The following is a 25,851-nucleotide window of genomic DNA, read 5'->3' as shown; positions in this document are numbered from 1 at the left end:
ACTTGGATGCTCTTGTAGCTCATCTGGCTTCGCTTGGGGAGAATTACGTCATTTCACCCGAAAGGGATCGGATTCAAAATAACAGCATAGGAAGGGGAGCATTATCTCCCCATCCACCTATGCAGAGCACCCAAATATCGGGGTACAACTTCTACGAGGAACTTCGCCACAGGCACGTGCCGTGGGGTTCCGTCCCTCGAGTGCGGATCACGGCGTACCCAGAAGGGCATCCGCTTCCCGCGAGCCTCCCTACCAAGGAAGATAACGGTCCTTTCAGGGTCCAACGAATGGTCAACTACGTTGAAGGTGGAGTTGAATCGGTTTAGCCACCTCCCCCTGGCTTCATCAACCGCCGAACAGTTCATCAACAAATGCGAAAGCGAACGACCCTCTGGAGCACAACGTGCAAATGCTATGTCCGCGCATGTAACTATCCGCAAGTTTAAGCCCACCTACTCTCGTGAGAGCCAGCATTCTCTCCTCCTTGACTCTGATTCCAAGAATCTAGCTTAAGTCTCACTTTTGTGATCCAAATTTCACCAAAATTGATTTGTAGGGTCTACTTGATATGCTTGACCTTGTGGTATACTCAAATGTGCAAATTTATCAAGTTTTGAAGCAGATGTAAATAATCGCGATTATTTACTCTACGCGATTATTTACTCTAGCTATATTTTTGCAACTTTTTGCCCCAACTTTGACACAAATCTGTTAAGCACCTCAAGTTAAGGTCACTAGCCAAGTTTCATCAAGTTTGGACAATTTTTGGTCAGATGGTCATCAGTTTTCTGTCCATAGACTAACTTTGCAAATTTGGTCACAATTTCAAATCCAATGATCCAAATCTTGCCCAATTTGGTTTGTGGGCTTATTACAACATGGTAAAGCTAGTGGTATGCTAACTTGGTCAAAAAAGTTGAAAAATGGGACAGATGTGAATAATCGCAATTATTTACAACACATAACTTTTTGCATCTTTCTGGTCAACTGAGCATGTACACATGTTTATCACATCAATATAAGCCTATGAATCAAATTTCAACACGTTTGGACAAATTTTTTCCAATTTACACTCAAGATTCAAAAAGTCAATACAAACTTTAGTTTTTACCTAGTTTTTTGCCAGTTTGATGATCCGAATCTTTTGGGCCTTTACAAAAGTTGTTTGTACACATGCAATGAGTCAATGGTATGAACCTTGGTCAATTTAGAGTAGAAAGTTAATAATCGCGATTATGAACTTCAGGCTTGAAATGAACACTTTTTTGCAATTTTTTCAAAGACAGTCTTTACATGAGCTATTTTAAGCCTATGAATCAAGTAAAAACTTAATTTAGCCTGAAATATCAAGAAAAAGTAAATAATCTGAGTTTTGGCCAACTCTTGAAATTTTTTCCTCGATGTGTCTTTGAGCTTACCAACTGGTTCAGACAACTTTTAAGCTTACTCTCCAGTCGGATTAAGTGGTTTCGAGTCTTTTCGTGCTATTTCTAGCCGTGGACCTGAAATTCTGCAACTTCCAATAACAACTTACACTTGATTCTTTTAGAGAGGATAATGTTCTGAAATCCACCTCGAATCCTACTTACCCTACTCCTAGATTCTCCTCTTGCAATGGGGTTGTGGGAAGTGTCCAAAAACACTCGTTTTCTTGTCTTTTATGGTTTTCTGAGCACTGATCTTAAGACTTGTCTCGTCTACCAATCATTCTCAAAATCCTAATCTATTTTTACAATCCTATAATCCTAAAGACACTCAGCAAGTACGATTGCTTCCAAGCTACCTCTACACAACCCTACGCATTCCTCGTTAGTACGGAATCCTGCTTGGCCGGGATTGAAGAAGTTCCTCTTTTCAAGTATCTTAGTGATCTGCCTAATCACAACCGTAGTGAGGACTTTTATGGCACCGGAGATTAACGCGATCCCGCGATAGTTATCGATGTTGGTCAGATCGCCCTTCTTGGGGATTGACACAATCACTGCGTCGCTAGCGCCGCCCGAGATGTCTCCGGCATCGTATTGCGGGATTTGACTGTTGAAAGCTGAAAACGTTGGTCCTCTTTATTGATCTGCCGCGAAGGAACTGCAAAACGCTAGGTTGATATGCTGTTCCCAAAAACGCTAGGCTGATCTGGGGTCAATCTGCAAAAACGACAGGTGTCTTGCTGTGTTGATGCAAAACGCTAGATGTCTTACTTAGTCCTGATGTCGCCAGGTTTCTCTTGATGAAAAACGTTGGGCTGATCTTGGGTCTGTGGCTGAAAACGCAAGGGTTTACCGTCGGTGGGAGTCTTGTTGAGAAGGTACCTGTTGAACACAAAGTTCCTGCTGCCTCTTCTGCCAAAAAGTGCTAACTCTGGTTTGCTTATATATTATCTTAGCAAAATTGCCCTATCTAGTTTCCAACGAAAGTCACTTAATAAATAAGTGAAAATGTCAAAAATAGGAAAAATAGGTTTAATGCACTGGAAAATTTCCCTGATGGATTTTGATGGGAATGCTGATGATCATGCTGTGTGCAACCGGAGGATATGCATCTAATCTAAGTGTCTGGACATGCACGGTCTGCGAACAAACTCACAAAAGTGCCAGATCACTTCCTATTCTAGACTGACTTGATTGAACTGAACCCTGGTCATGCTGTAGCTTGTCCATGGACACATAGGGTTGGATGTGTCACGTGACATCCCCTCCTTTTCAAAGTGAGGTACTGGTACCGAACTGTATGGCGTCGAGGGAGATCGCCAATAATATCTGGAATGCTGGAAGGGACTCTTCGCCGGCCCACTCTGATGCGTGGGCCATGCGATACTTGAACTTCATAAACGTCTGCAACACTTGCTTCTTTGGACCGCGCCGAAAGCGACACAAAGTCATATGTGGCTCCTTCAATGCTTCAACTTCGTCTAGAGTCATGCTTCTTCCTTCTTCAAGAATCTCCATGTCTGAAAATTCCTGAAACCACTTCTAACACAAAAACAAGAACATACCTATTTCATGTAAAGTAACTGGAAAAAATCTTGTCTTCGCAAAAGATTGTACATGCAATGTGGATGAACAAATAGACGGAGTGCCAACCCATTCATCCAAGACATGCAAACAATGAGATCGAATCTTTTCTTTCTTATCTAAATCAATCAACTATGGCAATTCACAACAGAATTGCCCATGCTTGGTGTTCATACTTTCATGTGCTCTTTCTACAACTGTGTCATACCAAGGAAGAGACATGGAATGTGACTTCCTTGAATGCATACTTCAGCTTTTCATGAAAAATCCGCATACATCTGTGCTCATTCATCAGTGAAACGTGCTCAACGTACAATATGCCATGCCTAGAAAAAAAGATCACATAAAGACGCTGACTAAAATACAGGAAACGATCACGAATGAAACACTCGTACGATGCGTGCTGACCAATCATACAAACACATAGTACTTCATGTGAGGGTTCTTTGGACCTAGGCTCGAGAGCCAAGATCGGTTCTTCCTGTTTGATCGAATCTTCCTGTGGGGTTTCTGTGGACCTCAACTCGAGCCAAGATCGGTTCTTCGTGATTGATCGTCTCTGCAATGAGGTTAGCTTCACTAGAGAAAGTATCAACTAACACAGAATCCTTGTGAACAATCACATCATCTTCATGCAAATCATCATGCTTGTGAGAAATCACATCTTTATCATGCAAATCATCATGCTTGTCATTATCATCCAAATCGTCATGCTCATCATTATCATTCAATTCATCATGCTTATCATCATGCAAATCTTGTGTGTCATGCTTTGGAGACGAAGAGACTGCGAGAGTCTCCTTTTCCCAAATCTCTTGCATTTGTGCCTGCACTTGAGAAAAGAGTCGCAACATCTCTTTCATGTGTCGGTAGTTCATGGCTTTTCTCGCTTTGTTCTCGCGATCCATTTCTGCTTTTCTGCGCATTCACGATCAAATTCTGTCATTCTTTCTTCTCTTCTTGCTTCGCGTTCTAACTTCCTGTCCATCATCATCATGTCGAAAGCCTCCATATGAGTTAGTGCAATCCTTTGCGTAGATGGGGAAGGGGGAGGGTCGGAAAAACCTCCTGGTGGAGAAAATTCTTCTTCGCCTCTCATGCTCATCACCTCCAAGCGAAGTATCCATTCCACTTCGAGTGATGACCATCCACTGAAGTCTTGGGTTCTTGGGGGTTCTTGTGGCCTTGGGTTCTTAAGTTCACGAGGAACTTGGGTTCTTGTGAATCTTGATTCTTGAGGTTCTTGCAAGTCTTGAGGTTCTTCGTTTGCTTGCAATCTATGTTAGAGAAGAATCTTCTCTTCACCCGAGTTCTGCTCTTTTCCGCAGGCGCACCCCTTGGCAGCCTTGCGCTCACACCAAGGTTACTTTTTCCCACCTCACGTTGATTGGCCGGCCGCTAAGTGCACGGTCCGCTCTCAATGAGTGAAAAGAGGCACAAGGGGAGGCTAGACAAGCCCTTCTTTCTTGGGATTCTTGTCACTCTTCAAAAACACAATTAGGAATCGACACGCCCAAGAAGTCTTGGGTTACGTGCGACAGCAGCAAGCAAAAAAAATTATGTGGTTCTTTCCTTGAGTGATACAGAACACTGCCAAAGCTATGATACCAATGTAAGGTGCAGCGGAAGTGAATGTTGAACTTTGCTCAAGATGAGTGCTCCCAACTGTGCCTTTTTACTTACGGAAGGGAGAGCCTTCCGTTCCTTTAGTGAGAGAGTGCAATGGACACAAACAAAGTGAATGGACACTGTGTATTTCCGGAAGTGCATGAGACTCATAGACAAAGAGAGAAGAATACGACACCAGAAAGTTGTCAAACCCTCCTCCGAAGGCCCTACCCTGTATGGCGAGAGCGGTCTACTTATGATTGCACAAATCTCTACAATGCTTGGACTTGCCAACAATGTCGACGACGATGAGGATGACGACGAGACAGGCTGAAATCTGAAACTGTTAATGGCTGAAATCTGCAATTTTCTATCTGCTGAATTCTGACTCTATGTCGGTGACGATGTCGATGGCGACGATGCGACGACGATGCGCTGAAAACGCAGATGCTGAAATCTGCGCTTTCTGGGCTGAAACTGTAAACTTCGCTAGATTTGACCGTGCGGCGAGGATCTGTTGCGGGAAGGAATCTGCGAGGTTTGGGGGTCGTATTGCAGGATTTGACTGCTGAAAACTGAAAACGCTGGTCCTCTTTATTGATCTGCCACGGAGGAACTACAAAACGCTAGGTTGATATGTTGCTCCCAAAAACGCTAGGCTGATCTGGGTCAATCTGCAAAAACGCCAGGTGTCTTGCTGTGCTGATGCAAAACGCTAGATGTCTTGCTTGATCCTGTTGTCACCAGGTTGCTCTTGATAAAAAACGTTGGGCTGATCTTGGGTTTGTGGCTGAAAACGCAAGGGTTTACCGCCGGTGGGGGGTCTTGTTGAGAAGCTGCCTGTTGAACGCGAAGTTCCTGCTGCCTCTTCTGCCAGAAAGTGCTAACTTTGGTTTGCTTATATATTATCTTAGCAAAATTGCCCTACCTAGTTTCCAACAAAAGTCCCTTAATAAATAAGTGAAAAATGTCAAAAATAGGGAAATGCATTGGAAAATTCCCCTGATGGATTTTGATGGGTATGCTGATGATCATGCTGTGTGCAACCGGAGGATATGCATCTAATCTAAGTGTCTGGACATGCACGGTCTGCGAACAGACTCACAAAAGTGCCAGATCACTTCCTATTCTAGACTGACTTGACTGAACTGGACCCTGGTCATGCTGTAGCTTGTCCACGGACACACAGGGTTGGATGTGTCACGTGACAAGATGTTCTCTACGTTTTGCCTGATCCTTGGAGAAAACAATGATGTCGTCAAAGAAAATGCCAACAAATAGTCTGTACTCTCGAAAACTCCTGTCCATCATCCGGTTAAATGTCGCAGGAGCATTGGTTAGGCCAAAAGGCATCACCAAAAACTCAAATAATCCAAAAGTCGTTTGAAAAGCTGTCTTGTAGACATCTCCCGACGCGATTCGGATTTGATGATATCCACTCTTCAAATCGATCCTGCTAAAACACAAGGATCCCTGTAGTCGGTGAAGAATATCATCGATCCTAGGAATCGGAAATCATGTGTGCTACAAAAGGAATCGGGTCCTCCATAGAAGAAGAATCTTTTTGAGCTCTGATACCACAGTTACAAGCTTGGACCCCAAGCGAGAAACCAATAGCAACACACGAACAGAGACTTCAAAATCACTGAACTTTAAGAGAGAGAGAGAGAGAGAGAGAGAGAGAGAGAGAGAGAGAGGCGAAGTTTCGCACCCACAAGCACTGGCCTTAAAGACTAGCGCCCCTTTCGGTATTTCTTGATTATTGCTCACAGCAAAGTACAACTCCCGAGGTCCTCTGCGTCCAGATGCTCTGCAGAGTGAGGCCTCAGGGGCACTTCTAAACAGTACAAGGGATGCCTAAAAGCACAGCCCCAAAAGCACTTTCCTCAAAGCATTACACCTCAAAAGCTAGCGCTAAAGTTGCCAACGCGTTTTGCAGGAATCCGTACCGCTGCCACGTCATCAACATAGAAGGTGGGCATCCATATAGCCTACCACGTCATCGGCACGATTTGCAAGCATCCGTACAGCTGCCACGTCATTAGTCCTACGCAATTTTTATGGTCAGCTTTATTTTAAAAAGGGTTTTAGGCTCCACGGTCGGTGCTTTGAAGTTCTTTTAGGTTCCTTTCTTCAGTTTCTCTTGTCCACTCGACCATTTCTCTTCCACGTCATCACTTTGTGCCATTATGAATGCTCATATCGTACAAATACGACCTACTCTATGACCATATTGTATGACAGTATGATACAACACACCATATGATATTAAATGCATCTTAAGAGTTTTAGATAAAACAAACCGTACAAATCTAAATTGTACAATATTGATTCTGATACATTGTATGGAACCTTACATATGGCCGTACAATGACAACATTGTTGCAGATCAAAATTTTCACTTGTAACGTTTTCATTTATTCTATTTGAAATTTAAAGTTTCAAGTCAGCCACAAGTTCTCTAGCACATAATACAACTAATTTTTTTCCTAGTTTTGACATGTTGTGCACTATGCATGATTATTTAGTGCATGTATATGTGTCGACATGTATCTCTACATGTTTTTAGAAAACCTCTAGGACAGTGTTACAGATATGGACTGAAACCTGTTCTAAAACTCTCCCCCCCTCATTCCAGCTTGTCCATCAGTACACCTCTTTGCTAGTTGGTAGTAACATGCCACCAGGGGTGGCTATTTCATTGCAAAACTTGCCATTCCATATTAAAAGCTTTAAGAAAAGATGGAGGCCGATGTTCTTTGACTCTGCTGCATTGGTTGGAGTGCTCTGGCTGCCTTTGTAGTAGCTCCACAGCACAATATTTTGCCCTCTTAATTACACCGTTAGTTCCATGGTTGTGACCTTTCTAATTCTGCATCACCAGAGTTTTCCCCCTATGGTTTGGTACCTCGTAATTTGGCCTTAGCCCAAAAATATGAATTGGATACGGAGTCCAGCTTTCTTGAGAGAGAGAGAGAGAGAGAGAGAGAGAGAGAGGAAAATGAAATGAAATGGTATATTAGCGTCTTCAAAATTCCAAAATGAGCTATGAGACCAATCCGTTACAAACTAGTGAATCTGATACCATGTTTGGGTTAAAAAAGGAGATACTAAAATAAATCTAGAAGTGCTACTAGCTGGAACTGTGTGGTGTATGTGTCACCACCGATACAAGAGAGAGATGTCTACCTCCCACAGGGGTCGAATTCCCTCCTTGAAAAGATGAAAGTCAGTCGAAGTGGGCAAAGAGGATACACGTGCAAGGTGACAATAACAGCCCCAAAAACCCTCAACCTATGCACAGCAATTAATTCATGATTAGAACATCTTGAGTGACAAAAGCAGCACCCAGTAAGAAAGAGGCCTACCGTGCTGAAATCGGCTATTTTCTTGATGCTTTCTTCATAAGCAGTCTGTGTCCGTGCCCCGGGAGAGCGCCTAGTGTACCATAGGACAAACCGATGCTGCGCACAACATAAGAAACACTTACCATTAGATAATAATCAAGAGTGCAGCCACGACGTGATAAACGGCCCCGGATGCTACAACAAAGACCAGTACAGAAAGGCAAGCCTCTCAAGTGTCGAATATATAGCTCAAAAAAATAAAATATCATAAGAATGCAAAAAGTTGAAAGCTATAGTTTGAAACATTAAAGAGGTAAAACACCTCAATGAAGTTAATCATGCCTTAAAGGTCACTCAAAGATTCAAAGAAACTTACAAAAAATATCAAGATATGCAAAAGAGGGTAGCTAGTAATCACTTGCCATTGGTAAGCATTCAGATAAACTATTTATTACCTCTTAATCCCATCAATAAACCTTGACTGTAGTGGATCGTTCCAACAAATACTAGAATTTCCCAACCTCATAACGAGAATTTCTTGCCAATTTCACGATTATCAGCCCATAGAGGCTCAATGGAAGAAGAACCAGATTCAAAAAATCATGCTATCTTGAAGCATTTCATCTAAGCCCTCCTGCCTCAATCGCTAGATTTTATGATGAGAAAAGCATTTTTCATTCAATCATTGTTTGAGAGCATCATTGTTTGAGAGCATCCGTCATGTTGTTTTTCTGTTGAGAACATCCTTCCCAGACTGTTGACACTTCCCTATTTCAAGCATCCCAAACAGGTACCAACTTGATTCAGCATTGTTACGTGATTTCTAAGAAAGATTTCTGAGCTAACATAGTTGATCCTACCGCTTGCAGCAGTATTTAGCAATCCTAGTTGCCCAGATTCTCACCAAAAAGTAGGTCTTACACCTTTCGATATTACAATGATGCACATGCTGGCACCAAGAGGATGAGTGTGGAAGAGTACCCCCCCACCCCTTTGCTTTTTTTTTGCCTGCAATCGGTATCTCCTGCTGTCTTTCTTTGTATTTCTTTGTCCTGTTTGTTCCGCAGGCCTTTATTTTGCATCGGCACGTTTTGTGAGCGTATGCCTGTTGGTTTGTGTGTGAATTTTTTTGTCTTGTAGGTTTGCCTTATGTGTTGAATTGAGTGCCTGTGTTTGCTTGTGGGTGCATAGGGCTCCTTGTGTGGTAGGGTACGTGTGCACGCATGCGTGTATGCATGTACTTGCTGTTTTTTCTCTTGGGGCTTGTCCTGCTTTTATGAAGATGGTTATGCAAAGCTAGTTGTTCAAATTCATTGACTGGACTTCTAGATACTTCCGCCTTAAAAACATGTCACATGAAAAAGGAAATGTAATTTGTACAAATATGTAATCACTTCAGAAAAATCACTGTTGCATAATTAGCTATGACTTGAGAGAGATCGTTCTTTTATCATGAATTAATTGAATTTTTTATTTGATAGGTGGTGAAACCGGCCTGTTCAATCCAAAAAGGGCGGTAGACTTTGCTTTAAACCTTGATTTAGCTTTCACCCATTATTAGTCGTCTATTTTACCTGTACTTTCAAGACACAAGAGAGGGGAATGGGATACAGATGCTAGAATGCACCTGTACGAAAAGACGGACACCAGATTGGCCCCTAACTTAGGCGCCCCTTTCGGTATTTCTTTATTGTTAAAAAGAGGGAATAAACGCTGAGGTTCCCTACAAGCTGCCCCGCACAAACTCGGCTGAATTTCCACTGTTCCAGCCCGATTTCGGCAACATAACTGTACTAGAGCCCTTCACGGTCAGTATTCCCACGCATTGGCCGACTTTCCCGACGCATACAGGCACTTTGCAAAACCTGGCGAGAATCTGCAGCACGCTGAATTCTCTGTTTTCAGCCCTGAAAATGCGCCAGATCACCTGTACAGCGGTCCCCTTGCGTCCCCGAACCTCTTGGGGGTATTAGGGTCCGTTTAGGGCCAAAGCCCTAAACCTGCAAAAATACACAGCAGGCTGTAATTTACTGTTTCGGGCTCCGTTTCGCGTGCCGGTCGCATAGCAAGTCCTCGAGCTCCCGCACCTGTAGGGCTACTTGCCCTTTTGGATCGGACGAGATTTCTGGCGTGAAACCTCTCCGAATTCACCTGTACCTACGGGGGGATTAGCCGCTAGCTAATCCAATACCTGTGCAAGAGGCTCTTGCCTCGGCAATCGCGCATGAACCCACACAACTGTACATTGGTCAAATGAAGAGCCCACTAGAGGGGCATAACATACTACCAAAGGGGAGAGAGAGGGCAGTGCGTAGCGTGCAGGGCATCACTCCTGGCACCGCACTGTGCATAAGAGGGAAAGCAAGCACTCCATAGCTCTTAACCTGTGACAAAAACTGAAAATGAGGCTCTCCCCCTCCTAAATTCAGCGCCACTTCTTGTTGCATGAGGCAAGTGCACCAGAAGGTGCCACTTGGCACATTTACAAGCATTTTCCCGTTTCGGGGTTGCCGCCTAAAAATCTCCCAACCGGCTGCCCAGTTGACTTCACGACAGAGTAAGAAAATGTTCCCTTTGTCATTCCGGAGGTAATGACGTCAACACATTTTCAGGTCCCAAAATAGCAGTTCCCTAAATTTTAGGAGATGCTGCCATTGTATCTTTCTAGGTCATCCGACCCTCTTTGTACACTGCGGCCACATCCAGAACTGAAATGTAGCCTCTGTAGCAAAGGATTCCACTTTGGCTAGTCAATGACCCCACTTGGCTAACCATAGTCCTTGTCCAACCTTAGTGCTCTCTTGCCCTCAGGCCTGGACTCCCTCTGAACAGTTCCACACTAGCTATGCAATGCAGGGCAGTTAGATTTCCCGAGGGGTGTTTCCAAAAAGTGAAAGTAAATAGATAATAAGAAAGAAATCAACAAAAAGGATAGATAGTAGTCACACACTGGTGACAGGTGGATCCACAAGAGAGGGACCCATCATCAGAAGGACGACTAGAGCATCATAGAAACAATGACAAACCTCTAACCTAGCAAAGACCCAAACCTCTAGCCTAGCAGAGATCCCCTATCACAGTACTCTAGCCCTCCACCCTTATTATTTTGTTTTTCACTTTCCCTTTTCAAACAACCCCAAAATTGGAGCCTATGGTTTCTCTCTCTACAACCGATTTCTTTCTCACCTCTATCCCTCACTCCTCTAGTAAATCTGGTCCCCCTTTTAAGGCCCTACTTTGGGGTCACCTAAGGCCTACAAAGCAGCACATCCCCTGCCAGCCCCTCAGCTCTTGAAGATTCTAGAGCACTCTCCTTTTCCACAACTCATCCCCTGCAACCATAGCTGTCACAAATTGATGATGAACTCGACCACGCCTGCAAAACAGACAAAAGCCATAAACCGTCTTACCAGACACTGACTGTTAGTACCTACGTACTAGGAAGACACATCTAGCACATGTACCAATCAACAGTCACATCACACGACATCACATGACATTCAACATTCATTCGGATCTTAGACCATGGTTTATCGGCAATGTAGCTAGCAATCGCATCTAGATCCAATCGGGACCTCATCGATGTCCGATTGACTAGCCCCTATTGCAACCATGTCTATTCGAGATCAATCAAACGAAAATGCTGCAGTCATTTCGTCTATCAGTTCCTGCAATTAAAAGAAGTCAAGAACAAATCAGTATCATAATCAAGAATTCCATTTCATAAAGTCATACAACAGAATACTGTCAGCTTTCAGTATCCCTAAAGCTCAAAGAGACATCAGTGACTCTAGTATCTAAATCAAGGCATCTGTTGACAAAGGAGCGAAGAGACTCCCCTCTTGTGCATCCCACAGCACCAGATCTCCGATCAAGTTGAATTCTGGGTTCCATTTGGAGTAGACTATGCTAAACCAAAAGTATCGAGGTAAAGTTTCACAATCTGAGGAGTATCTGCTAGGTCCTCCTCCTCCATCCACTTCGCATCCAATGCAGGATAGTTCTTGAACTAAACCAAGAACCGCCTTCGGACTTTACCTTTATTCTTCGTATCCTTATGTGCCAAAATCTATTCAAGAACAAGGATCTCCTCGTTTTCTTCCACTTCGGGTTGCTCATCAGGCTTCCCATCATCAGACACATCACCTTTAAAAGGTTTCAAGAGACTCACGTAAAATGCATTGTGAATCCTCCAAGAATCTGGCAGTATCAGTCGGAAGGAGATATCATTTATCTTTTCAGTGATCTAGAAAGGTCCGTAGTATCGCATACTAAGCTTTAGAAAAAGCCTCTCCTTTCCCTTTTTCTTTCTCAAGCGTGCCTTCTCAAAACATAAGAGCACCCAATCATCCTCCTTCAATTTCAAGTCGCGACGATGGCGATTCACTGCCTTTTTCTGTCGTTCTTGAGACTTCTGCAAAGTCTCGCGAATCTTGGCAAAAGCCATATCTAAGTCTCGCGTATCTTCAAAAATCTTATCTTTTGTGCTTAGGAAGCGTGGAACCTTCGCAGCACCTTCAACAATCTCAAATGGCGCCTTCCCCGTCGAAGAGTGTTATTGTAGGCAAATTCCACCAAAGGTAGGTACTTTTCCCATTTGAGTCTTCTGATTTGAGATATAAGACTTCAATAAATCTAGAACCACTGAATTTGCAATCTCAGATTGCCCATCAGTCTGCGGGTGGAACGATGACGAGAACTGCAACCGCGTGCCAATGTTCTCCCAAATTGCCTTCCAAAACAATCTCGTAAATCTGGGGTTCCATGTCGGAGACAATCGTCTCAGGCATACCATGTAATCTGAAGATTTGGGCCACAAACAGTCTCGCTAAGTGATTCGGCTTGATTGTTTTCTTCACTTGAATGAAATGAGCCTGCTTGCTAAATCTATCAATAACAGTCCAGATACATCGTGACCACTCTCTGTTCTCGGGAGATCAAAAATGAAATCCATTGCAATACTTTCCCAGGGGCGGGTGGGTATGGGTAAAGGCTGTAACAATCCCTGTGCCTTATGCCTGCCAAACTTGACCTTCTGGCATACTAAGCAACTGCGCACAAACTCTTCCACATCCTTTTTGAGTCTCGGCCAAAAGACATATCTCTCTACCCCTTTCATGGTGGTAGCAATGCCGCGGTGACCGTAAAAGGTGGACAGTGGCATTCAGTCATAACCTTTTCCCTCAACGGCTTTGTAACGCACAGCATGGTCTTTCTCATCAAGTAGCCTTCCCAAATGGAGTATCCCGCTACTGTCTCCCCATCCCGTATCCGTGTGAAAACGTCTGCAAAATCTGTATCTATGGCATACTGGTCGACCATATTCTCAAAGCTCCTACGATGTATGGCGGAAATAGCCAGAACCAACGGCTTCCGAGACAAAGCATCTACCACCACATTCATCTACCACCACATTCTTCTGTTCCTAAACATGGACAATCTGGAAGTGAAACTGTGACCAGATGTTCGCCAACCGCATCTGCTTTTCCGAAAGCTGCTTCTATGACAAGAAGTAGCGCAAACTCTAATGGTCTGTAAAGACAGTAAAATCCGCTCCAAGTAGGTAATGCCGCCACTGAGTAAGAGCATGGATACCGCCAAAAGCTCTCTCATAAATCTGTGCTGTCATCTCCGGCCTTGAGAACAATCGGCTCTCGTAAGCAATGATATGGCCTTCTTGCATTAAGACCGCACCCAGACTACGACCACAAGCATCACAATATACTTCAAATGACTTCTGCAAGTCCCTCAAAGTCAAAATTGGTCCTGTAGTCAATTACTCTTTCAATGTCTTAAAGGCAATCTTTGTGGATCCCCACGAGAAAGGGACTCCTTTCTGTGTCAAGATATGCAAAGGGGAAGCAACCTCTGCAAACTTTCGAATGAACCGCCTGTAATACGAACACAGTCCCAAGAAGCTTCTAACTTCATGGACATTCTTCAAGTCGGGCCAATCACGGATAGTCTCTATCTTGGCCAAATCCATTTGCACTCCTGCTGCTAAGACAATGTGACCCAAAGAGTGTATCTCTGGTAGGAAAAATTCACTTTTCTTTGCATTAATCACTAACGTGTGATCTCGTAATGGCTGAAAGACCTGAAGCAAATGATCTCTGTGTTCTGCCTCATTCTTGGAGAAAACAATGATATCGTCAAAGAAAGTGCCAACAAATAGCCTGTACTCTCAAAAAATCCTGTCCATCATCCGGTTAAATGTCGCAGGAGCATTGGTTAAGCCAAAAGGCATCACCAAAAACTCAAAGAACCCAAAAGTCGTCCGAAAAGCTGCCTTGCAGATGTCTCCCGGCGCGATCCTGATCTGATGATATCCACTCTTCAGATCAATCCTGTTGAAGCACGAGGATCCCTGTAATCTGTCGAGTATATCATCGATCCTAGGAATCGAAAATCTGTTCTTGATGGTGATTTTGTTGAGAGCTCTATAATCGATGCACATTCTCCAAGATCCGTCTTTCTTCAAAACCAACAACACTGGAGAGCAATACGGTGAAGTACTAGGCTGGACAAGACCCTTTTCCAAGAGGTCTTTCACTTGGTTCATAATCTCTTCATTCTGTGCTCGGCTCACACGGTAAGGTGGCCGGTTCGGTGGTGTGCTTCCAGGTATCAGATCAATGGTATGATCTTCAGGACGAGCAGGTGGTAACTCGCCTGGTAGGCCCTCTGAGAAGCAATGGACGTGAGAGTGGAGAAAATCTTGGCGCTCTTTATCAAGCTTAGACATATTTGTCCTATCCTTATCGCTCAATTCTTTCATAAAGATCAAGTAAACAAATAGACTGGATTTCATTAATTTAGAAATGGCCAAAGCCGATACAATAGGGACAGACTTGTCCTTCAGTTTAATATCAAGCACAATGGTTCTACCCTTCTCTGTAGTCAATGTCGCTTTCCTCGCCAGATAATTGACCACGGCATTGTTCTTGTAGTACCAAGGAATCCCTAAGAGAACATCACAACCCTCCAAAGGCATTATGAAAAAGTCCTCATGCCCCAAATATCCCTGACAATGCAATCGAAGTTTGCCAATGACAGGTATGATGGCTACGTCCCTGCCGCGTGCCGCTAGAATTGCCTCCGCAAGTGGTCCCATCCGATCGGGAGTGATCTCGAGACGCGCCGCCAATTCAGGTGAAATGAAGTTGGCCTTGGCTCCTCCATCAAAGAAGATCAAGGCCTCTTGATCTTTCACTTTGGCCCAAGCTCGGCAAAGTTCTGTACTCTCGTCCATGGTGTTGGGATCGGTACCCACACAATCTGGAACCATTCTTGTTTTCATCTTGCCTTTTCGTCCACGTTCCTCAGTTGCTCTCGAACTCTCAAGCCTGTCGTCGTCCTTATCATTCGGTTCTTTCTGTGCCTTTTTAGGGCACTTCACGGAGATATGTCCATGTTCCCCGCATCCAAAGCACTTCCCCTCCCTGATGAAGCGAGCTCGGTCCTGAGGAGTAGGCTTGGGTAGTGCATCCTTCTTCTCTGGGTTGCTCTTTCTCTTTCTACTTTCATTCCCAGAAGTCTGTTCGACTCGTTGTGTCATGGCCTCATCAGTGGGGTAGGTCAAACTGCCAGAGTGAATGGCAAAGCCACGCTTCGCATGACTCATCAACTCCAGAATAGAAGCTTACTTCTGTTCCAAGCAGTGATCTCAGATCTTTGTAGGTAGACCCAAGGTGAACGCTCAATCTATTCTCTGAACAAGATCTTCTTGAATGAAGAGGCGGGTAGAAAAGAGCTCTAGAATCTCTCACAATAAGCATTTATTGTATCTCTTTTGGTCATCCGAAGATGGTTCCAAGCAGCTCGTATATCGCATTCATACTCTTGCGTCAACCAAGAAGAAATAAAAAGCTTCTTAAATTTCAGCCATTTAATTGGCGCAGTCTTGTTTAAAAGAAGCATGGACCATCAAGTTCGAGCATTCCCCTTAAAGTAAGAGGCAGCTCTCCAAATCTTGGAGTGCTCTGAGTAGCGTCCTCCCGCGAAAGCGATGTCAAACTGTTGTATAAAAGACAAAGCTTTCGAAGCGTCTTGGTATCCTGAAAAACTGTCAAATTTGATCGACTGTCCCCCTTCCTTAAACTCTCGGACTTTCTTGCTTTTATCTTCTAGAAAGTCATACTGGTTGGCTGTATAAAAATTCTTCTTGTTCACATAAAATTTTCCGTCATCGGAGTTTGAATTGTCTGTAGAGTAGAACTGTCAGTCAATCACTGGGCGAGATTTAGACTTCTTTTTCTTGCCCTTTCCGAAGCGTTGTTTCTTGCTTCGCTTTTTGCCTTTTCTGTCTTCTTCGCTCGAATTTGAAGAGCTAGAAGAACTGTCAGATGAAGAAGAAGAAGAAGAACTGGGTACTCCTTCAAGTGAACACGCTTCTTCTGTTTCTTTGCTTTGTCAAAGGTCGACTAACGACCCAAATATCCCAGAAAGTCAGTGCCTTTCTTCTGCTTTTTGCCATGCTTTTTGGCTTTCTCTTGCGCGTCAAAAAGCTGAGCAATCTGTGCATCAACCACCTCTTCTAATTCCTTCTCTGAATATTGCTTGTGATCTGAAGGTTTCTTGAGAGCGGGTTTCGGGGGTGGTGGTGTGGTTTTCTACCACTGCGCATGCACTTCTTGAAAAGAAGTCTCGCTCATATATTTTGCCAACTTCGGATCCTTTGCAAAACTGAGCATCATCTTTGTTGCATCGCCGATCAATTGACGACGCTTCATCTCTCTTTGCTCCGCCTGAGTAGGCCGAGGCGGGCCATACTCTCTGCCGGAATCTTTGTTGTGATCCCTGCCCACATCTCCACATGCAGAGGGAGTCGACTGATCCTTGCGTGAAGCCGGTGGTGTGGTTTTCTGCCACTGCGCATGCACTTCCTGAAAAGAAGTCTCGCTCATATATTTTGCCAACTTCGGATCCTTTGCAAAACTGAGCATCATCTTTGTTGCATCGCCAATCAATTGACGACGCTTCATCTCTCTTTGCTCCGCTTGAGTAGGCCGAGGCGGGCCATACTCTCTGCCGGAATCTTTGTTGTGATCCCTGCCCACATCTCCAGATGCAGAGGGAGTCGACTGATCCTTGCGTGAAGCCATAGGTGCCGTGGAAAAAAAAAATTGGGAATCGGATTTCCCGGAGAAGAGAAATCGGCCGTGCTCTGATACCACTGTAACAAACTTGGACACTCCCAAGTCAAGAATCAATCACGACAGCACCAAATAACCACTTCAAAACAATTCACAGATCACAATAGACTTGCATTGGCCCGGCAGAGTTCCGTGCCTAGAGATATTGGCCCCAAAGACTGGCGCCCCTTTCGATATTTCTTTATGTATTAATCAATGTCAAAGTACAAGAGAGCGGTTAGGGTTTCACTCTCAGACTTTGCGTCCAGATGCTCTTCCCAGTGAGAACCCTCTCCACTTATTTATTTGTTTACAAGGGTTGCCAAAAGCAGAGCCCCAAAAGCTTCAAATCAAAAGCTATTTCAGTTTCTCTCACAAGCTCTCTCTCTCTCTTTCTGTAGGCTTTTAATAAATTAAAGCAATGCAATTCTCTCTCTATCTCATGCTCAACTTGCGTAGAGCAAATAAAGCAATCAAAATTGCGTCGCTCAAACTGAAAATCACGGCAATATCCGGGTTGCTTTTTTCGTACGGTGCCACGTCAACATGCCAGCGCATTATCCAGAAATCATCTGCTGCTTTTAGGTTAGGGTTAGGGTTAGGGTTAGGGTTAGGGTTTAGGACAAGTTTTAGGGTTAAGGTTAGGATTTCTGGCAGATTTTAGGGTTTGGAGGTTTTAGGGTGAGGGTTTGTAGAATTAGGGTTTTCAACAGCAGTCAGGGCTAGGGTTTCCCGCATGCTCTCTGGCAGACACGTCATCACTTTGTGAAGAGAACCATTCATTCCAGCCATCATTCGGCGGTTGCACACTCTAGAGGGGGTGGTGACTTGTGGTTTGCTATGGACACACCTATGCACTCATCAGAGGAGTTTACACGAGATATGGCCATGCTCATGGCACATGGGATTCTGACATTCCCAGAAAAGACACCACCATCTTGGGTGGACAGACACTTACCACTTGACCTCGACATTTCAGTTTACTTGCTTACAAAGGAGCATCTACATGGACTTAGGGAGAGGATCTTGGATCTCTTCTTGGACAAGTTCATTGCTTGGATCTACGCTGCTTCACAGGTCTAGGGCATACTTGTTCGGCTAGTATGTCTCCGGCCTGGCCACCCATAGTCTAGATTGTACCTAGTCCGGCCACACGAGTTTGGGGGCCCGCCGCCCACTTTGTCCGGGCACACACATATTTCCATATATAATTTTTCTGTTGGGTCATGGGGATTTTTATCAGACCTTGCCCTACCTCCCCTTGGGCACCTATTTATAGGGCCAAGGAGGTACCCACTTTCATCTCTCTCATCTCACAGAGATCACACATCTGATTGTATTGAGTCTTCTACTCATGGTAGTCATGGGGGGCTGATCGCCCCCTCTTCACCGTCTTTGGCATTTGTGTCTACTGTCTCTCTCTCTCCTCTCCTCTCTCACGCTTCCGCACACACGCGCTCTCACAAATACTCCCCCCCCCCCCCCCCCCCCGCAAATAACCACAAGGGTTTGGGCCATAAGTATGAATGAGCAAGCATTCTCAAACATCATTTGTCACTAATACACCCAGAAGTAAAATCACGAAGCTTTGAAACCAATATTAAAACCAAAGTCAAAACGGTTCAAATCGGCACCAAGACAAGTTTAAAACAAATACCATTCATTTGAAACAAATTTCAAACAGGATCACCAAACAAGTTCTCAAACAGAACTCAAACTTAAAAAGAAATCTCGACATCAATCGAGCTCGAAAAGTCGACTAACTTTCCATCATGAAACCCGCACCCAAAATTAGGGTTAGGTTCCCTCCATAAGTTCATAGCCGACCGCAGCATGGTCCATCAGCTCTTGGACGGACATGGCAACAATGGCAGTCCCAAGACATAGCAATCACATCGGATCTCCAAGGTTATCAGCTCGAGAAGAGACACCTACTAAGAGATGTCGAGAAATTTCAAGTTATCTACTAGGGTTTCCATGGCAAGCATTTCAGGATACCCCACTCTACCAGAAGCTGCAATCCGAAGGAAGATGTCTGAAGACATGTAGCTTCGGGCAAAAATTTTATTGACAGCTTGCCGAGTCCTTGGAGTGTACGGCTTGGTAGCTATAACACATTGCTAGCACTACCTCTGAGAAAAACGAAGACTTGAAAAGAATCCTTGATCCTTCTTTGCAAGTGATCTTTATGGCTTATGCCCTGTACGACAAAGCGATGAAGACGGGAGCGCGCTCGATGCGCGATGAAGTAAGGGTGGGAGTGGTTGATAAGTCTGGGGTCAGGGCACGTAGATACTTCAAATAAAGTTCCAGTAAACTTTCGAAGCGCCACCTTGCTCTATCTGCTCTTTGGTAGGACCGCTATGTTTTCAGAAAAGCACACGCCTGAAGCTTTGATACTACTATCACGAGACGGTGTCACAAAACGGGAGCGTACACGAGCACTTAGAAATCTGAAAAATAATATACTTTGCAAAAGGGAGAGAAGGAGAAGATCGACACAATATTGGGGACCAGAAGATGGGCCGGTCCCCCCCCCGTTAAGAGTATTCTTTATTCAGGGATAATTCTTATACAAGCACGAGAACCCGAGGAAACCCCTCCGTTCTGTAATCTTAGACCCGAAGGTCGTACTCTCCCGTAAAGAGGCTTGGGCACAAAGCCGTTCCTTCCCGTAAGGGACTTAGGCGCAAAGCCGTACTTTCCCGTAAGGGGCTTAGGCGTGAAGCCGTTCTTTCTCGTAAGGGACTTAGGCGTAAAGCCGTTCTTCCCGTAAAGGGCCTTCCCGTAAGACGGGAGATTCCTGCAAAACAAACCACACAAAGCAACAGTTCTCAATGCGTATCAACACCTTATACCTGTCGCTCCTTGCTCGGAAAAGCGACCTCCGTACTCAGTCGTCACACGAACACTTGCCGATTCTGTCGCCAACACGTGCTCCAGAATCCCAACGCTAGCACTCTCTGCTGCTTCCGGCCTTGTGTAAACTGGAACGCTGACTTACCCTTTTATAGGGTCTGGCACCCGACGGGAATAGAGCTGAAAAAGCAGGGCCCTGGCGCCCTAGAGGGAGGAGAGAGAAGGATCGTTGCAACTGGCGCTTTTTAGAGAGAGGAGAGAGAGAGATCGTAGATTTCAGCCCCCTGCGTAGCTATTAGCGCTAGCTTTTTAGAGACTTGCTTTATTTTATTGATAAAGGGCTGGTCACTTAAAAGTGATCGGCCACTTTATAAAATAAAGTGTGAACCGGTTCAAACTTTAAAAACTCACTCAGTTAGTGAAAACAATGCTATACGAACACATTCACGGTGTCCCCGGGTGCAGGACACGACACAGATGCAATGCGTACACAGACTCCTCGCGGGAAAACATCTGCCCTCCCGCGACTGTTCTTGCTTTTCGTAAAAAGCTTCATTGAACCCATCTTTATTCTTGTGCTTGCGTTCTTACGCGTATTTTCTTACTCAATTCGGATTTCCTCCTCTAGCCTACGGGATGCCCCCTTACTGATGCACCCGTCACCCATCATGTGACGCATCAAGGGCACTCGTAACCCGGCCCTTTCCACCGAACTTACGGAAACTCCTTCGCGATGTTTACCATCACCCATCAAATGACACATCAGAGTTGTCCGTTCTTGATGGCAGTTCCTGTAGCTACAATCTTTTAACAATTCTTAGTGCACACAATAAAATATCTTAAAAAAGAGATTAATCATTAAATAAGAAAATAGTCCAATTAGCAACATCCCTCTGGCTTCTAAACAGTTGACCTCAACTGTAGTGCTTGGACATATACCTCCAGTATCTCGGGATAAGCTGTTAATTCCTCCTGCGTCATCCACTGAGCATCTAGAATCTAGATTCGAATAGTTCTTAAACTTGACCAAATACTTCCATGTTATTTTTCCGGACTTGAGGGGCCGCTCCTGATGACTTACTATATGCTCCGGTTGGAGTATTTCTTCTGTTTCCTCAACCTCAGGAGGTTCCTCAGCACTAGGCTGGCTCAGAAGCGGTCCCACATACGGCCGGAGTAAACTGACATGGAAAGCATTATGGATCTTCCAATTAGGCGGTAGCTCTAATCGGAAAGTGACATCATTCACTCGCTCAGTGATCTTAAACGGCCCATAGTAACGGGTAGAAAGTTTTACCACCTTCCCCTTATGAGACGCTTGTTTCTTAAGTCTTGCCTTCTCAAACTTGAGTAAGACTAACTGTCCGACTATTAAGTCGAGATTCCTTCTGTGCTTGTCTGCAGCTTTTTTATGCTTTTCCTGAGAGCGTAGAATACCTCTCCTAACTTGCCCGTAGGTTGTGTCCAAGTCCCGGACAAATTCATCTGCTGCAAAGATCTTATCCTTAGTTAAAAGGATGGGTGGAAGCAAAGGCTTACCATAGAGAATCTCAAAAGGTGCTTTCCCCGTCGATGAGTGTATGGTATTGTTATACACATACTCGACAAGAGGCAAATATTTCTCCCAGTCAGATTGCCGGTCTGACACATAAGCTTTTAACATATCCAATACTGTGGAATTGGCTATCTCACTTTGCCCGTCCGTTTGAGGATGGTAGGCAGATGAAAATTTCAGCTTTGTACCAAGATTATCCATCAAGGCACGCCAAAAATTTCCTGTCATGCGAGGATCTCGATCACTCACAATAGACTTAGGCATTCCATGATGCTTATAGATCTGTGCTAGAAAGACCCTAGCCATATGATCTGCTTTGATCGTTTTCTTGACTGGTATAAAGTGTGCTTGCTTGCTAAACCTGTCCACAATGGTCCAGATCGCGTCATTTCCAGTCTGAGTTCTAGGGAGGTCCATGATAAAGTCCATGGCAATACTTTCCCAAGGTTCATTAGGAACAGGCAAAGGTTGTAGCAACCCAGGCGTCTTATGCCGATCATACTTCACTTTTTGGCAAACCAAGCATTCCCTAACATACTTATCAATGTCTGTTTTAAGGCTAGGCCAAAAGAAATATCTTTCCATTGCTAAGGTTGTAGGGAGAATACCCCGATGACCCGCATAAGGCGAAGCATGTGCTTCATCCATGATCTTCTTTCTTAATGGTTCCGCCACACATATAGCCTGATGGTGGTAGAGATAACCGTCCCGAATGGAATAGGGAAACTCATTCTCTCCACGATGTAGCTTTCCCCAAATGGTGGAGAAATCTGGATCATTCGGATACAAATCCGGTAGTGCTTCTAATTCTTGGTGATACACCGAAGTGATAGCGTTCACCCTTGGCCGTCTAGACAATGTGTTCGCGACCACATTCTTACTCCCAGCCGTGTGAAGGATCTGGAAGTGAAACATAGACAAAAAGTTTGCCCATCTCATCTGCTTCTCATATAGTTTCCTTTGCGTAAGAAAATACCGCAAACTCTGGTGATCAGTCTTGATCACAAAATCCGCTCCTAGAAGATAGTGCTTCCAGTTGGATAAGGCGTGAATCACCACCGTGAGTTCCTTTTCGTAGATTGATGCATGCAACTCTGCATCCTTAAGCCGTCTGCTTTCGTAGGCCACTGCATGGCCTTCTTGGTTTAACACTGCTCCGATGCAATCGCCTGAAGCATCGCAGTGAACCTCAAATGGTTTCCTTAAGTCAAGCACTATCAAAATAGGTCCATGGCTTAGCAAGTACTTGAGCCGATCAAAAGCTCCTTGTTGTCTCGATCCCCATCTGAAAGGAATCTTCTTCTTTGTCAAATCATGAAGTGGTCCTGCTACATGAGCAAATCCTCGGACAAACCTTCGATAATATGAACATAATCCCAGAAAGCTACGTACATCATGTACCGTAGTGGGAATAGGCCAATCTTCTACCACTCGGATCTTGGCAGGATCCATACTCACTTGATTGTGAGAGACTATATGGCCAAGATAGTGTATCTCTGAGAGAAAGAACTCGCTCTTCTTTGCATTCACCTGCAACTCATGCTTTCGCAATTCTTGAAACACTAAGTCCAAGTGCTTCCGATGTTCCTCTTCTGACTTAGAGAAGATGAGTATGTCGTCAAAGAATACTCCCGTAAAAGATCGATACGGGCTGAAAATGCGGTCCATCATGCGATTGAACGTCGCAAGAGCATTGGTCAAGCCGAAAGGCATTACCAAAAATTCATATAGTCCAAAGGTTGTGCGGAAAGCAGTCTTATGGACATCCTCAGAGGCGATCCGTATCTGATGATACCCACTCTTTAAGTCTATGCGACTAAAGACACTTGCACCCTGCAACTTATCAAGTATATCATCAATCCGAGGGATCGGAAAGCGATTCTTGATTGTGATCTTGTTTAAAGACCTATAGTCTATGCACATTCAAAACGTGCCATCTTTCTTCTGCACCAGTAGAACTGGAGAGCAGTAGGGTGAAGCACTTGGCCGTACTAACCCTTTCTCTAGAAGCTCGTTGACTTGCTTCAGAATTTCCTCTTGCTGAGCAAGACTCACCCGATAAGGGGGTTGATTGGGAGGCGAGCTACCCGGTATAAGATCTATGCGGTGATCTTCCGGGCGTACCGGAGGGAGTTCATCAGGAAGAGTTTCCGTGAAACAATCTTTGTACTTTTCAATAAATTGAAGACACTTAATTTCCAGACTAGAGAGAGAGTCCCTACTAGTTTTATCCTTCTCACGTGCAAAAATCAAGTAAGCAAAAACACACTTCTTCATTTCTTTCTTGATGGAGATATGGCTTACAATTGGGAACTGCCAATCTCTTGCATCAGCATGAATCTTTATTTTCTTACCCCCATGATCAAAAGTGAGGGTCTTTTCCACATAATCGAGAATAGGTGTCATGTGGAAGTGCCATGGCATACCCAAGATGATATCACATCCCTCCATGGGTGCCATCAAAAATGATTCGCGGTCCTTGTACTCGCCAATCCGAAGATTGAGTTGTCCTTGCACGGGAGTTGCATTGGTTGTCAACCCCTCGAATGCTGATCCGGATGTAACCGGTGTGCCAAGCTGAGCCGGTGTGAGGCACAAACGTTCCGCAGTATCCAGGGAGATGAAGTTATCCGTGGATCCTGGATCATAAAGAATCAGTACTCGCTGGTTGTTTAAAGACCCCCAGCCCTTCAGAAGTTGACGCTTCCCTTTCTCCGCTTCTGTGTTTCCTTGAACATCTGGAATTGAGTTCGAGCTTGGCGGTGCGGGTTCCTTCCTTGCTTTCTCTTGCCTCGTAGAGGCTTGTTCTTGCCGTTGCTGCTTTAGCGGGCAATCCGGTTTCATATGTCCTTTCTCGCCACAGTAGAAGCATCTTCCTTCCTCTCTGAAAGTTTGAAGTTGAGTAGGAGAAAGATACTTAGTTCGCTTGCCAGTGCCCTCTGACTTCTTAGAATGATCATCGTCCCTAGATGGAGGACGTTTTCTTCCTTGGCTCCCTTGGTCTTCGTAGACCCCTCTTTGTCTTGCACAGTAAGTGCTATGCTCCATTTTTCTGGGCGTCCCAGTTGAGTGCAAATCCTCAGCAATGATTGCTGACTCCATCATCCTCTGAAGAGTATCATGCGGATACACCTTCATACTCTTTCAAAGCTGCGGTTGGAGACCCGCTTCGAACTTTCGTTTCTTTTCCTCGTCGGCAATCTTCATGAAGGGAGTGACCTTCAGAAGAACCGACCAATACTTGTCCACATAAGTCGTTACTCTTTCATGTTCCTTCTGGGCAAGCCAGTCCCATTCCTTCCGTATGTCCTGCTCGAAGTCAGGTGGAAGAAATTGTTCATAAAATTCAGATTTGAAGCTCTCCCAAGTTCTGGCCTGAGAACCTTCCAGAATCTTGGCTAACCACCAATTACTTGCCGTTTCCTTGAGGTGCATCCCCACATGGCGTAATTTGGATCTTTCTGTGAAGTGCCCATTGGTAAAGGCGACTTCAAACTGTCTGATGAAGGACAATGCTTTGGAGATGTCTCTCCGTCCGTTGTAGGTTTCGAACTTGATGTCCTTGTCGCCCGATTTGAAGACTCTCATGCGATGTTGAGACTTGCGACCATGCTTCTTGAATCGAGGCTTATCTTTGGGTTGATGTAGGGTAGTAGTAGTAGCGGCTTTCTTCTTCTGACGAGATGATCGAGAAGTAGAAGTATAATCAGGAGAATAAGATGGAGATGAGATAGAGATGTCCTTGCTCTCGTCTAGCAGAGAGCGCTTTTTCCTGGCCTTTCCTTGAAGTAGGCCGTTCATTCAGATCCGAAGATCCTTTGTGCACCTCGGCACGTTCTTCTTCTCTTTCCTCCTGTGGTCTCACGCCAACAGTGTTGTCTGGATGCTTGGCTGCATCAGTTCCATTCGTTTTCTTCATTCCGCCCAAGAGCTTTTGGACGTCTGGCAACAGTAAGATTTGTTGCAAATCCGCAAGTTGAGCTTGCACTTGTTGAAGCTCCTACGTTCTTCTTCTCTTTCCTCCTGTGGTCTCACGCCAACAGTGTTGTCTGGATGCTTGGCTGCATCAGTTCCATTCGTTTTCTTCATTCCGCCCAAGAGCTTTTGGACGTCTGGCAACAGTAAGATTTGTTGCAAATCCGCAAGTTGAGCTTGCACTTGTTGAAGCTCCTCTTCAACGCTTCTCCCTTGGCCCGACATGCTTCTTCCCGTTCTTCCTGAAATCGTGCTTCTTTGCAGAGAAAGAGAGGAGTCCGAGCTCTGATACCACTGTCACAAAACAGGAGCGTGCACGAGCACTTAGAAATCTGAAAAATAATATACTTTGCAAAAGGGAG

At 44.7% G+C, this 25,851-nt stretch overlaps 1 protein-coding gene across 1 annotated transcript in view; it reads right to left on the bottom strand.

The window, feature by feature from the left end:
- Positions 1–25,851, bottom strand: part of NCBP (Putative cap-binding protein) — a 49,799-nt gene that overhangs the window by 16,286 nt on the left and 7,662 nt on the right. The window contains exons 2-3 of the mRNA XM_086510382.1: positions 7,988–8,083; positions 7,809–7,913 (exon numbers count right to left, since the gene is read on the bottom strand). Of these exons, the coding sequence (XP_086366508.1) occupies positions 7,809–7,913; positions 7,988–8,083 (201 nt within the window). The remainder of the gene's footprint in view (positions 1–7,808; positions 7,914–7,987; positions 8,084–25,851) is intronic.

The sequence above is a fragment of the Adiantum capillus-veneris genome, chromosome 4, assembly GCF_014529385.1.
Source record: "Adiantum capillus-veneris isolate H3 chromosome 4, ASM1452938v2, whole genome shotgun sequence".
Lineage (NCBI taxonomy): Eukaryota > Viridiplantae > Streptophyta > Polypodiopsida > Polypodiales > Pteridaceae > Adiantum > Adiantum capillus-veneris.
The sequence above is the reverse complement of the archived record's forward strand: the minus strand, read 5'-3'. Positions and strand labels throughout refer to the sequence as shown.